Raw genomic sequence first — 15,613 nt, forward strand, 5'->3', positions numbered from 1 at the left:
AATTTAATATCATATTCAAAAATACCAAATTATTAATATATTTATTAAAAAACTGGAAATTTTGTAATATCCACTTATGATTGATAAATAATAATAAAAAGTACATTAAATTATAATTTTTTTTGTGAACTATGATAATTTATTATTAGCCAGTGCATTCAAAAAATGAATTAAAACCTTTTTTTTTTTTTTTTGGAAATGACGGTGCAGTTTTGTAAGGGTCTAACCATAATTTAATATTATATACAAAATTACCAAGTTAATATATTTAATAAAAACGGTGGCAATTTAGTAATATCTACTTATGGTAGATTTCAGTATAGATAGATAGATAGATAGATAGATAGATAGATAGATAGATAGATAGATAGATAGATAGATGGATAGATGGATAGATAATAATAAAGAACAGATTAAAAGCTTTCAGGCAAATATTTTTATTTCTATTAGCAAAAATAACATTGTCTGATCTATATTTTCTATACAAAGATTCATATATTATATTTACATAAATATCAAGGCTTTATTAATGTATTATTTACAATAAATATTTACATAGTTTCTCCATCACACGCTGTGATTGTAAATACATAGACAGTGCTTGCAATCTTTATAATCCGTTTAACAGTTACTACGACCGATCATGATATTCTAGGTTTCGTTTCTCATTTTCCATCTTTTTCCTGGACGATCAGTCAGTCTGAACGGAGAACTCTAAAACCAGAACAGCTGAGTCTTAAATTTCCGTCTCTTTCTGAAGTCTTCAGATGTTCTGGATGATGATAATGTCTGAAGCTCTTGTTGCATAGATGCTCCTCACAGACAGCCGCACTCCTCCACAACCATGTCCTCGTGGTGTCTGAGGATCAGCTCTCCGTTCTCGTAGTACAGCATGCTGAGAGGACTCATCTTCGTCGGCGCGCAGCAGGCCGCAGAAACTCTGCTGGGATGGTAATATTTCAGCAAACTCTGCAAACAAACAGAACGAAAGCAAGTTAGTGTTATTCAGTATTATCGTGATTTTTGTTACTTTTTGTTTTCATTTTAAATTCAGTTCAAATTTAAGCAACTTTGTTGTGTCATTTTTTAATAATATGTCTGTATGGTTTTTATCTATACTATTTTTTTATTTCAGTTTTAGTGATTTAAGTCACTTCAGGTTAAACTAAATAAAAATAATAAATAAAATAAATGAATTTTTTTTTTTTTTTTTTTTTTCAGTTATTTTTTTTATTTCGTGCAACGGAATATTTTATGTAATTTTATTTCTGTTAAAGATTTAGTTATTTTAGTTCTTCAAGTTACACTAAATGAAAATGAGAAATGCTGCCTTGGTAACTATTTGAAATAAAATAAGTAAAAAATTAAAGTTAAATTAAAGTTAAAAATTAAGTTATTTTCAGCATTTCAGTAAACATTATTTGAAGTAAAAAAATATTATGTAATTTTATTTCAGATTTAGCTATTTTAATACTTCAAATTAAACTAAATGAAAATGAGAAATGTTGCTTTGCAGTTAGCTGAAATATTGTTTTTTTATATATATTTTATTTTAGTTAACGTTTTTTATTTCAAGTAATTACAATGTTGTATTTTATTAAAATTTGTAAAAAATAATTGAAAGTAAATTTAGTAAAGTTTACATTTTTATATTTTATTTTAGTATATAAATATAAATACATATATAAATAATCATTAGACTGCAACAATAATAAATAAATTTTCTAAATAATAAATGTAAATATTTATTATATTTTATTGCTGCAGTCTAATTATTATTAAATTTATTCCAATTAAGTAATTGTAAATAATAATAATAATTATTATTATTAAATACTGCTTTTTACGTCATTTTATTTCAGATTTAGCTATTTTAATACTTCAAATTAAACTAAATAAAAATGAGAATAATTTGCGATGGCAGTTAGCTAAAATATTGTTTATTTATTTATTTTTTGAATTAACATTTGTTTTGTTTTAAATAACAACAATGTTATATTTTATTCAAATTAAAAATTTAAAAAAATTAAAGTAAATGTAATGTTTTTTTATATTTTATTTTTTAACATTTTTAACAAAATCTTATATTTCATTCAAATAAAAAAAAATTTAAAAGTGAAGTTTTCATTTTTAAAATTAAATTTTAATAAATGTTTACATTATTTTCAGTAAACAATAACAACCCTGATTTGAATGCAGTTCTGATGCTTAATGTTATTTCCAGACTTTCAGTATGAATTGTTTACTATGACAAACAATTGCAAAAGACCCTCACCTGCATGTAAGCGTGGTTAGTGGGATGAAGATCTTCTCCCAGAGGGTTCGGGCAGCTCCCCTCGCAGCGATACGCGTTGTACTTCTTTGGGAAGACGATCCAGGATCCCCATCCGATCTGATTGAAGTCCACATGCATATCCACCCTCCTACACATGGAGCTCTTCTCCGCTTGGCTCCTGAGCGGCTCCGGGTTCCTCATCGGCTGACCTCTGCGGCCCCGCTTGCTCTTGTGGGGCTTGTCTCTCCGCACCTCCTTTCCTTCGGTGTTGAATAAGAACTTGGATTTCTCGGCCGTGTGCAGGAGACTGGCTCTGTCCTGCTCGCCCTGTTCAGAGACTGTGTGCGAGAAGATCAGCAGCATGGCTCTGTGACGAATCCCATCCGTGGATTTATTCGCAGCTTGAAGAGCGTGTCTCAAAGATCTCTTGGTCTTCAGACGGATCCTCTCGGAGAGTTTGGGGCCGATCCAGTTTAGGAGCAGGTCTGTGACGTTGTAGACCCTCCAGTGATAGGAGACGCTAATCAGAGAGGATTCGGACAGCCGGCCCAAGGACTGGTTCTCCAGACAAACGCCACGTTGGTGGCAGGGGACGTCCTGCTGATGACGGATCTCCACTGTGACGTTTGCTTGATGCGTTTCTTTGGGAATGCGAATCCTCAGCTCCGCCGCCTGGATCTGACGTTCAGACAGAACAGAGGAAAGATCGAAGTGTGTGACGTAGTGTCTGTCTTCATTGGTCAAACCTGGAAGAGACAAAGAAATACATGAGTATATGTCACATATATGTCATATATGATTGTAAGTCAGTCATATTTAGATCAAGTTCTGGCTTGCAAAAAAAATATTTAATAAATTTAATTTTAAATATTTTAAGAACAGTATGGTCGTTCTGTATTTAAAAATAAAAGAAATAAATTTGTTTGCATGTGCCTCATTTGCATATTATACATTAGGCAATTATATCATCCATCAGCTACAAAATTTTTTTATATATTATTTATTAGTTATTGTAAGCTGTTATAGTGTATTATTAGCCAGTGCATAATAAAACAAAATAAAAAGTAAAGGCTGCTTATACAGATCCAATATAAAAATATTTTTAGTTTTTTTTTTTGTTGGAAATTACAGTGCATTTTTGCAAGGGTAAAACCACAATTTAATATCATATACAAAATACCAAATTAATATATTTATTGAAAACTGGCAATTAAGTAATATCCACTAAATAATAATAATAAAGAACAGTATTTTTTGTAAACTGTGATAATTTATTATTAGCCATAAAAAATAATAAAACAATTAAAAAAAATCTAAATATATTGTTTATTTATTTATTTTGCAATTTTGCCTATGTCTCATTTTTATAAAATTATTTTTAGGCTCCATATATTCCTATAAAAATGAGTTTAGACTGGAAAAACTTTTAATTTATTAAAAAAAAAAGTTTTCAATTGTAGCTGGTTGAAATTTTGCATATTATACATTGATGGGCTCTATATATTACTATAAAAAAACTTGCTAAATGTTTTTTAATTTATTTAAAAAATAAATATATATATTTTCAAAATTAATAAATTTTTAAATTTTTAAATCTTAGTTGTTTAAAATTTTGCATATCATACATCAGCCCCTGATTTTTTTTTTTAATTGAAATATATATAATTTATTTAATTTGCTATTTGGTATATGCCTCATTTGATATAATTATTTAAAAAAAAAATATTTAGAAGATGTGATTATAACACCAGTGTTATATTTGATCACATTCATATGACTAAAAAACTTTCTTTCTTTGATTTTAGGATGAAATGTGATCTGTTTTTGACAGAGTTTGTGAGATTCTCCCAAGTTGTAACCCATCAGAGTGTCTCTTTTGATATTTATTTTTCTCCAGGGATGAAGGGCTGACTGTCATGTACACAAACCCAACAGTAATGAGGTGATTTGTGCAGCTGAACACACACTCTTTGATCCTCACGGATGAGGCTCTTGTACAGTGGAGTGTATTGGCTGTACATTTACATTCAAATTGCTAATTGCTTTGGTTTATCTAATAAGCGGCCCTGACTGTGCTTAATAGCTCTGCCATTCAACATCTGTGTAGCTCAACTCAATGATGACTAAATAATCATTAGATGGAAGCATTCTGGAAGCATTGCACTGTCAATAAAATTATAATAATTATTATTATTATACATATTTATACTTTTATTGTTGCATTCTACTTAATTGTAAAAAATAAATATTTTAAATAATAATAATTTTAAATATTTATTATATTTTTATCTTTGAAGTCTACTGACTATTCTATTTATTCCAAATAATTTATTGTAAATAATCATTAGACTGCCACCAAAATGAATATTTTAAAATGACTCTGGAGCTCAAAACCATTCTTAAGTAGCACAGGTGTATTTGCAGCAATAGCAGAAAATCACCAAATGTATTTTATTAAGATATTTAGTAAATTTCCTTCCATAAATGTGTCAAAACTTCATTTTAATTAGTAATATGCATTGCTAAGAACTTCATTTGAACAGCTTCAAAGGCGATTTTCTCAATATTTAGATTTTTTTGCACCCTCGGATTTGAGATTTTCCAAATATTGTCCTATCCTAACAAACCATACGTCAATAAAAAGCTTATTAATTAATCTTTCAGATGATTTATAAATCCCACTTTCAAAAAATGACTGGTTTTGTTTAAAATGTGTATTATATTTTAGTTGCAGTCTAATTTGTTTTCAAATAAGAATAGTAATTATGTTACAGTGCAATACTTAAAGTAATGTTTTGAAATTCAGTATTAAAGAAGCAATCTTGATTTAACAAACTTTTTTCCTTGCTCTTCCAGTAAATTATTATGTAAATGAGTTTAAATATTAAGAACCATCAATTAAACTAGTCTCGTTTTTTAAAACCCTGCCATATAGATCATAAACCATCAATCTGATTAAAAGTCATGTAGTATCGATCATATATTAGATTTATCTTAATGGAGGGGCAAGGCAGTGCGACCCTAATCCCCTCAGAACAAACACCGGATCGAAACCCATCGTTTAACACCTCCAGACCTCCACGAACCAGCGGCCCCGTGCGCGCGCGCGCGTTCTCGCTCTCGCTCGCTCGGAACCCGCGGCTCCTAATCTAATCAGACGTGTGAAAAAGAACCGAGGGGCTGATGTTGATTTGGGTTTAACAACTGATTTGTGTAAGGATGTCTGGCGAGGGTCTAATCCACATCAGCTTTGCTCAGAGCATTAGTCCTGGATTTATTCAGCCAGCGGTGAGATGTGGATTGAAGGTGTCTGGCGCTAAGATTTGACAGCCAGGAGCCACCGAGACCCGCAACAAAAGAGCCGCGGCACTTCAGAGACTTTCACCTCGGTGCGCGAGCCCTTCCCAAACTTCTTTAAAAAATAATAAAAGCTCCGTTTAAACCCTCTAAAAACGATAGGAAAGCAAATCTTACTCTTGGACAGGATGCTCTTGATGGTATCCGCTTGCTCGTGCTCGGTATTCTCCACGGGACGCGTTTGGTTGAGCTTGAAATTCCGGTAGAGGTGCATCATGTAGGTGGGTAAACGATGCCGGTGGCTGCGCTCCGTTCTGGATGCCATATTCCTCGTGCCATGACTGTTGTGCTTTCCAAATACTCCGAGAAGCAGAAGTTGGTAGCAGGCCAGGCGCAAAGCTCCAAACGCTTGCATGATGGACTGGAGTCAGAATGACAGGTTGAGGGTCCAGGAGCGCTTATATACCCCCTCCCTCTGGCACCTCTGCATATTTAACAAGTAGCAGAGGACATTAAAGGAAATTGACATGCCATGACAGCTCATCATCTATTCGTGTGGTAATGAGGCGCATATTTTACAATGAACAATTAAAACACCTTGCGCCCCCGTGACGTCACCAAAGTTGCTTTTGCCCTTTGAAGACTGTAATGGCACTTACAGCTTCTCAAGAGTCAGATATGTGTCTTTACTTGACCCTGATATGAATAAAGCATAACGTTTATATTTTCATAACATTGTCACATTTTCTTGGTTCAGTCATATTTAGACCATTGCCATTGAGCAATATTCATGCTGTTATAAGTTACAGCTAGATGAATAGTAAATATTTTAATACATTTTAAGTAATAGCTTAAATCGACAATTGTCTGAAATGAAAAAAGTCTGTATATATAATTTATTTTGCAAGTTTGCATATGTCTCATGTCTCATATGTCATCTGTATTGCATAATGTCTTTGATATAATGATTTATTAGGTTACAGATAGTTTAAGTAAAATATTGTAGGCCTATATTTTTTTAAATCATGTTTTTCTAAATGTAATTTTTTTGTTGTTGCAATTTTTGCATCATGTCTTACTTAAAATCATTTTTCATTAGGCCACAAGTAGAATCTTGTATAAATTGCATGTAGAATTTTTAAAATATTTGTATTATTTAAAATAACTGTTTTCTATTTGAATATATTTTAAAATGTAATTTATCCCAGTGATTTCAAAGCTAAATTCTCAGCATCATTACTTCAGTGTCACATCATCCTTCAGAAATCTGTTCAAGAAAGGATTCTTTGATAAATAGAACGATCCAGAAATCAGCATTTATCTGAAATAAAAAGCTTTTTTAGTAACATTATACACTATACCATTCAAAAGCTATAAAAAGAGTATAAAAAACGTATATATATATATATATATATATATATATATATAAAAAAAAATATATATATATATATATATATTAGAAAAGAACTTATAGAAATTAATACTTTAAGCAAGGATGCTTTAAATTAATTAAAAGTGATGAAAAAGACATTTCTAGAGTACAAAAGGTTTCTATTTCAGATAAATGCTGTTCTTCTGAACTTTCTATTCATCAAAGAAACCTGAAATAACATGCTACTCAACTGTTTTCAACGTAATATTAATAATAAATGTTTTTTGAGAAGCAAATCAGCATATTACAATGATTTCTGAAGGATCATGTGATCATGATGATGCTGAAAATTCAGCTTTGAAATCACAAAAATAAATTATTTCAAAAACATTTATTTTGAATAATAAAAATATTTCCAATTTTTACAGGTTTTGCTGTACTTTGGATCAAATAAATGCAGGCTTGGTGAGCAAAAGAGCCTTTTAAAAAAACTAAAAATCTTACTCTTCAAAAACTTTTGACTGGAAGTGTATATCGTTTTTAATTTACATTTAGCATTTTTTAAAGTAGACTTTGAGTATAATTGATCTCATATATATATATTGATATATATGCATATGTGAATGAGTGTGTATTATAATGAAAAGCAGGGTTAGACTTTTTTTGCATTTAAAAAAATAAGGCAGCAATTAAGCATTTATCGTCCATTGAATTTTTGATGTACCTAGACAAAAATACACACAATCACACACATTTTCTGTCTGGCTGAACTGCTGATTTTAGGATCCTCTCAGCGCCTGGCACCACACACACACACACACACACACACACACACACACACACACACACATATGCACGCGCATGCTCAAAGAGCCAGTCTTCCAAACCACGAGTGCCTTCTTTTCTTTCTCTCTGGAGTGAGTGTTTGAATCCAGCCGTGCAGAGAGATTTGCTAAAGTGTGTTTGCTCAGAGCAGCGGTTCTGTTTTGAAGGCGGAGGCTGTTTTACTGCGATGGTGAGTGCTCAAGTTTCTCCAATCGAGCTTTTCCTGACATGCATGGATGTATCGCTACATGTTGCGTGAAGCTGCATTGCTGCAGTTGTGAAAAGAGCGGAGCATTAAAGAAACAGACCGAGCGTCAATGTAGCGGCATGTTACTGATTCTGATGCGTTAGATTGCATGGCTGTGATTCACTCTGGTCAGATTTTAACACGCTAGAACCAGTATGTGATATGCAAATGAGCTTAGAACGCAAACATGTATCATCCAGGGAGGATAAGTTACAAGAAACGCTTGGAAGTGTTTTTAAATGGTTCTGATTCAGTGAGTCGATTCGTTCGAACGAATCTTTATGTCTTTTACATGCGCTTCAATTTTATCATTTCAATCCAGTGATCTAAAATGGATCAGTGTTCAAAACACACTGTTTGAACTCGACCGAATCAATAAAAAGAACCGATTCAAAAGAACGAATCCTTTGTGTATGTGTCGCTTGGAGTTTGCATATTGGATATTAGATGAATACCAAATCTTATTAGTTTTTAAGTAGTACTTTAATGGAATATTGTCTGGATAAAATATAATTTATTTTGCAAGTTTGCATATGCCTTAGATCAATAGAAAATAAGTTAATTTTTAGTATTTTAAGCAGAATATTGTCTGAAACACACACACACACACACACACACACACACACACACACACACACACACACACACACAAATGATATTAAGTAAAAATCATGTTCCATTAAGATATTTTGTAAATTTCCCCCTTAAATATATTAAAACTTAATTTTTAATCAGTAGCCTAATTTGCTTTACTAAGATTTTTAAAGGAGCTTTTCTTAATATTTATATATTTTTTTTCAATCAATGGTAAGCTTATTTATTAGCTATTAGATTATAAAAATAAATCTCAATTTCAAAAAATTGACCCTTATGACTTATGATGGTTTTGTGGTCCAGGGTCACATTTCTTTTTGCAAGTGTGCATATGCCTCATTTGATATAATGATTTATTAGATTATATATAGTTTAAGTAACATGGTTTTGTACATAGTTTTTTTTGCTATGTACAAAACCATGTTACTTAAACTATAATCTAATAAATCATTATATCAAACTAGTCATATGCACACTTGCAAAAAAAGTTAAATGGCAAAAAATATTTTGCAATTTTAAATGTTTTGATAGTATTTATGGAGCTCAATTTAAGTAGAATAGTGTATGGATTTTTGTATATATCATATTACACACAAGTAAATATTTTATTGAATTTTAAAATATGTTGTGATATGTAAACGAGCTTAGAACGCACACATGTATCATGTAAAGAACCTACAAGAAACTCTTGGAAATGTTGCAAATGTTTCTGATTCAGTGAGTCGATTCGTTCGAACGAATCTTTCCTGGAATTTGCATGCGCTTCTTTCGAATTGAATTCAAATGTAGTCTATATTTTATAGTTCCAAAGCACTGATTTATAATAGATCTATAATAGATTAGTTTTCCGAACTCACTGTTTCGAACTTTGAACTTGACCGAATCATTAAAAGGAACCGATTCTTAAAACGATTCGTTCGCCCTGACATCGCAGCAATCAAAGCGAATCGTTTGTGTATGTGTCGCTTTGAGTTACTTTGTTGTAGTTTACTAAACAACAGAATTCGATTAAACTAACGATTACATCGATATTTACAGCCATCATTTTGGTATTTGAACAAGTTATGAAGTTTTTCACACCTTGAGGTGAGTTTATAGCGCTTTTAATGCGGCAGCGGGAAGAAAACCGCTAAATTCATAACTGACTGACTGAGGGGATGTAAACAAATCGATTTGATAGGATAAATCACACGAAAAACATGTCGTATTTCACTCCAACAGTAAAATATGAAGCATATATTTCATTTTAAGATAAGAAAACCCACAAAATATTCAACATTTATTGAATATTTTGATTTTGGGATGTTCTTGACCGGCTTCGTGAGATTCATCCTAGCATCTCAGCACTAAATAAGACATAATTATTTCTCATTATTGAATATGGATGAAACCTACATGGCAAAATCTTATCAATCCACATAAAAGCGATTTGATATTAGTCGATTGAAATGCTAATGTGTGGATCGAGAGTCACGCTTATGAAGATTAATGGTGATGAAGTTCGTTTCGATGCTGTTCGGTTAGTTGAGCTGATAGCCATCAGAACTCTATGAATAATCCATCTGTTTGACCCTGTCAGTACTAGATTAGAGGAGTTTGCGTTAGGGATTGAGATAAAGGCAGATAAAGTGGTCTTTTTAGGGTTGCAGAAGAGGCACGGGTAATTGTGGAGATCATTATAGAAATGAGGCCAATTAAAAACACTGTCAACTCATTTTGCCTCTGGATGGAAAGAGTCTTGCGCGAAACATTGAATTAATGCTACATTTATCAATGTAGATACATTTAAAGGAAAGGAAATGTATTTGAGATGGTATTTTATCTGCTTTTGAAGTTTTTAAGACTTTCTAAGAATTTCTTCTTAAGAAGTTTGAGTTCAAAGCAGAGGCTGGGGCAAGTTGTCATCTATATGAGGTTTAGTTTCAAACATATAGGTAAAAACCCTCTTAAAATGTGTTTAAATTGCATTTGAGTCAACATGTGAACAATAAACCCCACAATAAGATATAATTTCTATTTTTTATTTTGCTAAAAAGCCATTAAATTATTTAAAAATAATAGATTTCAATTTGTTTCAAAGTTTAACAAACTCTTCTTCAACAAGTGGCAATAAACAGCAGATTCCCATTGTGACAACATGCCCCGCTACTGGGTTCAGCATGTGCTGCCTTGTTTATGCAATCTAAGTTTATGTTTATACAGAAACTGACTTGTAAACATTTGTTACTCAGAAATATGATTGCAAATAGATGATATATCAAATATTTTTTGTGTCCTTGAAGTTCATATGGGTTTTGGAAATTCTTAAGACATTTGAGCTTAAAGCAGAGGCTGGGGCAAGTTGTCACAAGATTTATGTGAAGTTAATTTTCAAACATGTAGGTTGTCTTAAAATGCATTATTTGGGTTGTGAATCCTGTCCGTCAAACGAAAATGTAAGTTTTAATTGCTTTTGAGTCAACAAGTGAGCAATAACCCCCAGACTATTTAGCTAAAAAGGCATTGAATGATTTAAAAATGTAATGTTTTTTAAATTTGTTTCATATTTTAACAAATTCTTCTTCAACCAATATCAATAAATAGCAGGTTCCCATTGTGACAACTTACCCCATATAATGTGACAACATGCCCCACTACTGGGTTCAGCATGTGCTGTCTTCAATATATTTTTACAGTCAAGATTTTAAGTTTGTGTCTATACAGACATTGACTTTTAAACTTGTTACTCAGAAATATGATTGCTAATAGATGAGATAAAAAAAATATATATTGTCTGTCTTTGAAGTTCATATGAGTTTTGGAAGTTATTTTAAGGCATTTGAGCTCAAAGCAGAGGCTGGGGCAGGTTGTCACAATATCTATACGAAATTAAGTTTCAAACATATAGGTAAAACTGTCTTAAAATGCATTATTTGGGTTGTGAATCCTGTCCATCTACTAAAATATCTGTTTTATTTGATTTTGAGTCAACAAGTGATCAATAAACCCCACAATGGGATACCATTTCTATTTTAGCCACTTTTTGGTTTGTTTTTCATTTTGCTAAAAAGCCATTAATTAATCATTTAAAAACATAATAGATTTTAAGTTTGTTTAATATTTCAACAAATATTTCTTCAATCAGTGTCAATAAGTAGCAGGTTCCCATTGTGACAACTTACCCCATATAGTGTGACAACATGCCCCGTTGCTGGGTTCAGTGTGTTCTGTCTTCAATATATTTTGGTAATCAAGACTTTTAGTTTGTTTCTACAGAAATTGTCTTTCAGAAACCCTTAATTTTGTAACTGATAAATAGCTGGAAATTGTGAAATTCTGTTTTCCACATCTGATGTGGAACATGGATAGCAGGCCAGAGCCATATCATGTTGAACTATTCTTAGATAATTCATGGATTATTCAAAGCAAAAGTCACTTCATGAATAAATGAGTTTAGGGATTATTTTAAGATGGGTTGTTTTTGGGTTTGTAGCTGCACCACTGATATAAAAAAAGATGATGATTTCACACTTAATTCAACATCTCTGAATGTCGTTACAGCACAATATTAAACAAAGTGTCATTTATTGTGAAGTTTCTTGGTGCATTTCTTTTAAAAAGCAAATCATTTTACATTAATCCTGCAGCTGCTGTTGTTTAATGCAGTGAAGTCTGGTGTAAATTTGGGGTTGCTGTGTGTTTTGTTTCATGCTGATTTTGTGTTTGTGGTTAGTTCATTGAATGCCACTTCATCTGTCCTGGTGTGTAAAGATGATTTCAGCCACTAGATGTCATATTGTCCAGCTTTTGTCTGTTTGAAGTCAGTCCAGTAATGGCACGGCTGTGTCTGAATCCTGAAAACGCTCAGATGGTCCTTCATTGAAGCCAGCAAAGATGTTCTTTCCCACAATGCATCTGACTGAATGTGCTGTTTAAACGTATGATCTCACTTTTACAAAAATAGAAATAAGCTTTATTTAATAAGCTGCATTAGATCAGCAGACATGACGTCCAGTGTGCATTATTGTCCAGGGTTATTTTTAGTATCATTGGAAAGCTTTTATTACTATTTTGCATCTTTTTTTTAATTTTAAGATTATTTTATTTCAAAAGTTTTTGTTTTTTTTGTTGTTTTGTAATTTTTTTGTATTAGTAAAATATTTCTGTAGGGTTTTTATGTATTAAGTTTGAATTATTTTAGTGTGTGTGTATATCTTGTAATTCTGAGTTTATATTTCTCAATTATGAGTTTATATCTCAGTTCTAAGTTTACGTCTTACAATTCAGATTTTTTTTCTTATAATTGCAAGAAAAAAGTTAGAAATGCAAGATAAAATGTTGATAATTTTTTTTGATTGACACATTGATAATATATAATTATATATTCTTTAATATTAATATATAAAAAATAAATAAATAAATATATATATATTTTTTAAGTGTAGTAGAAATATTGTTGTTTTTTAAAATTAGATTTTATATTTATATTATATTTTAAGTCTACCAAAAATGATTAATTCTGGCTATATTATAACTTTAATAAAAGTTTAGAATGCACACATTTGTCAGACAGAAAATTATTGACCAGAAACAAATGAAAATATCTGAGTTAGTGAGTTGATTCATTTGAACCAATCTTTTTGTTTTTTTCATGTTCTTCTTTTTAGTGAATTATACCTGCAAAATGATTAGTCACAATTAAATGATTTAAAATAAAAGTTTTAAGTTTGCATACTATTTGTGTGTGTACTGTGTATATATATAAATATATATATGTAATATAAATTGTATAAGAATGTTTACATTCAAATACATACTTTTTTATTCATTTTTATTTCATTTTTAGTTATTTTAGTACCTAAACTTAAACCTAAATGAACCGACTCAAAATATTGATTAATTCATGAATTCAATCAAAGGAAAAATGTATTAAAATGTTTGAATTTCGGCTTCTGATTCAGTAAGTCGATTCTTTTGAAAAAAAATTTTGGTATTAAATATCTAGTAAATATTTTATAGTTTTAAATGAACAGTTTGAACTCAACCGAATCATTAAAACAGACCGAGTCAAAATATTGATTAATTCATTAATTTAATCAAAGTAGAATCATTTGCTTTTTTTATTTATTTATTTTTATTTCAGTTAATGTTATTTTAAGTAACAGAAATGCTTTTTTTTTTGTTTTGTATGGTTTCACTTACTATAATAACCCAGTTGTAGTCTCTAAATGACTGGTCAGCAGGAGTCATGCTTCCATTTTCATGACCATCGTGTGTTTTGAGTGACGTTGATCATTGAGGGCAAATCCCGACAGGAAAATATTCTTCCTAACAGACACGCACAGGTGTCAAGCTGTCGGTCCGGTCGGAAACGGATGTTTAAAACACAAAAGCGTATTGATGAGAGTCAGCAGGAAACGGGCAGGTACCCGTTTGGTTTGTTCACAGCCTGTGAGGAAGTTTCACAGGAAGCTGAAATGTTGTTCACTGCTTCAGCACTTCACGTCACTCGATCTTCTGCTGTGTTGTCTGCTTTGCCTCATCGCTCTAATGAAATCCAGAAGCATAGCCGCTTAAACCGGACTAATTTGTCTTCATGCATGATGAACTGTACCGCAAGGGCAAAATGTTAGAGCCTCTGAGAAAATAAGAGAGAGATGCATGATTTCCGGCTTTGGTCTCGCATGCATCTTTTCTCTCAGCACGGTTCAGCAAAACCGTTACTGACAGAGGAAGAAACAGGTGTGGCTGGGTTTGTTCTCACACAAACATCAGCTCAAATCCAAAGAGACCTTACAAAAAAACCACAGAGTTTTTTTTTTTTTTTTTGAAGCTTGACAGCCCTCTGGTCGTTCTCGTATATGGGTTAAAGATGAAAAATAGTTTAGCATAAAAACAAGTTTTTTATTTTATTATTTTTTTAATATTAAAAAGTTTTCTGTTTAATTCAATTGCATTTTGCTTTTGTTTTTCAGAGTATATATATAATTTTATAAGGAAGCCATTTCCACCATGATTTTCCCTCACAATTCAGACTTTTTTTTTTTCTCGCAATTCCAAATTTACATCTTATATGTTTTTGAGTTTATATCTTGCAATGAAATTATTATTATTATTTTTTTTATTATTTCCACTATGAAATAAAAACAAATAAAACTGTAAGATTTTTTTTAATTTTATCATGATCATGATTTTTTTTCTCACAATTCTGACTTTTTCTTGTAATTGCGAATTTACATCCTGTATTTATATCGTGCAATTCAATTTTTATTTTTTATTTTATTTTATTATATTTATTTTATTTTTGTTTATTTCCACCATAAAATAAAAACAAATAAAACTGTAAGATATAAACAGTATTAAAGTCTGAGTTTTTCAAATTTTCTTTAAAAATTCGGAATTAAAAATAAAAAAATAATTGTGAGATAAAAAATATCTATCTATCGATAAAGTACAAAAAAAATTAATATGATCACATTTTTCCCTAATTTGCGGAAGACATGTGCTGAAATGTCATTCAGTGTAACAATCTTGTCAGGCATATTTACAACAAAAAAATATGGCATATTAAAAGACGAATGACTTTCACCCCAAAAACTAATTGTAATTTTAAATTTTTCAAATTTTCCACTATCCTAGGTTTTGCCCATTTTTCAGTAAGAATTTTTTAATAATTTAAAACACAATAAAAATGAATATTCTCCCTTGTTGTTTTATAAATATTTTAATATTTACAAGTCAGAATAAGCATGTTGTTTGAATTTTTCCATAAATATTGTTGCACTGAATAACACAGTAAGATTATTTCAACCAAATTTCGACATTTTATTCTCTAAACCTTAAAAGTAGACACTTTACTTGCATTTAATGTGCTTTCTATTGACATAAAATCACTTTTATAAATTTGTTTTGATGTGCTCTGACCCATATGCATTTTCTCAGATTCTGGCCTTGTTTTTTTTGTCCTGAGATTTGTGTGTTGGATTCAGCGGTCCTTCAGTGAGTTTGTGTTCATGTGGTTGTG

General features: G+C 31.0%; 2 protein-coding genes across 2 annotated transcripts in view; one reads left to right on the top strand and one right to left on the bottom strand.

Moving 5' to 3' along the window:
- Window positions 1-244: 244 nt before the first annotated feature.
- ndr2 (nodal-related 2) lies at window positions 245-5,987 on the bottom strand. The gene is made up of 3 exons (XM_073828766.1): window positions 5,750-5,987; window positions 2,276-3,021; window positions 245-969 (listed from the first exon to the last, which is right to left on the bottom strand). The coding sequence occupies exons 1-3, from the start codon at window positions 5,985-5,987 to the stop codon at window positions 817-819; spliced, it is 1,137 nt and encodes a 378-aa protein (XP_073684867.1). The 3' UTR covers window positions 245-816.
- Window positions 5,988-7,826: 1,839 nt separating this feature from the next.
- The window catches only part of pald1a (phosphatase domain containing paladin 1a), a 53,648-nt gene continuing 45,861 nt past the window's right edge, over window positions 7,827-15,613 (top strand). The window contains exon 1 of the mRNA XM_073827970.1: window positions 7,827-7,959. The gene's annotated coding sequence lies outside the window, so the exon portion shown is untranslated. The remainder of the gene's footprint in view (window positions 7,960-15,613) is intronic.

The sequence above is a fragment of the Garra rufa genome, chromosome 22 (assembly GCF_049309525.1).
Source record: "Garra rufa chromosome 22, GarRuf1.0, whole genome shotgun sequence".
Classification (NCBI taxonomy): Eukaryota; Metazoa; Chordata; class Actinopteri; order Cypriniformes; family Cyprinidae; genus Garra; species Garra rufa.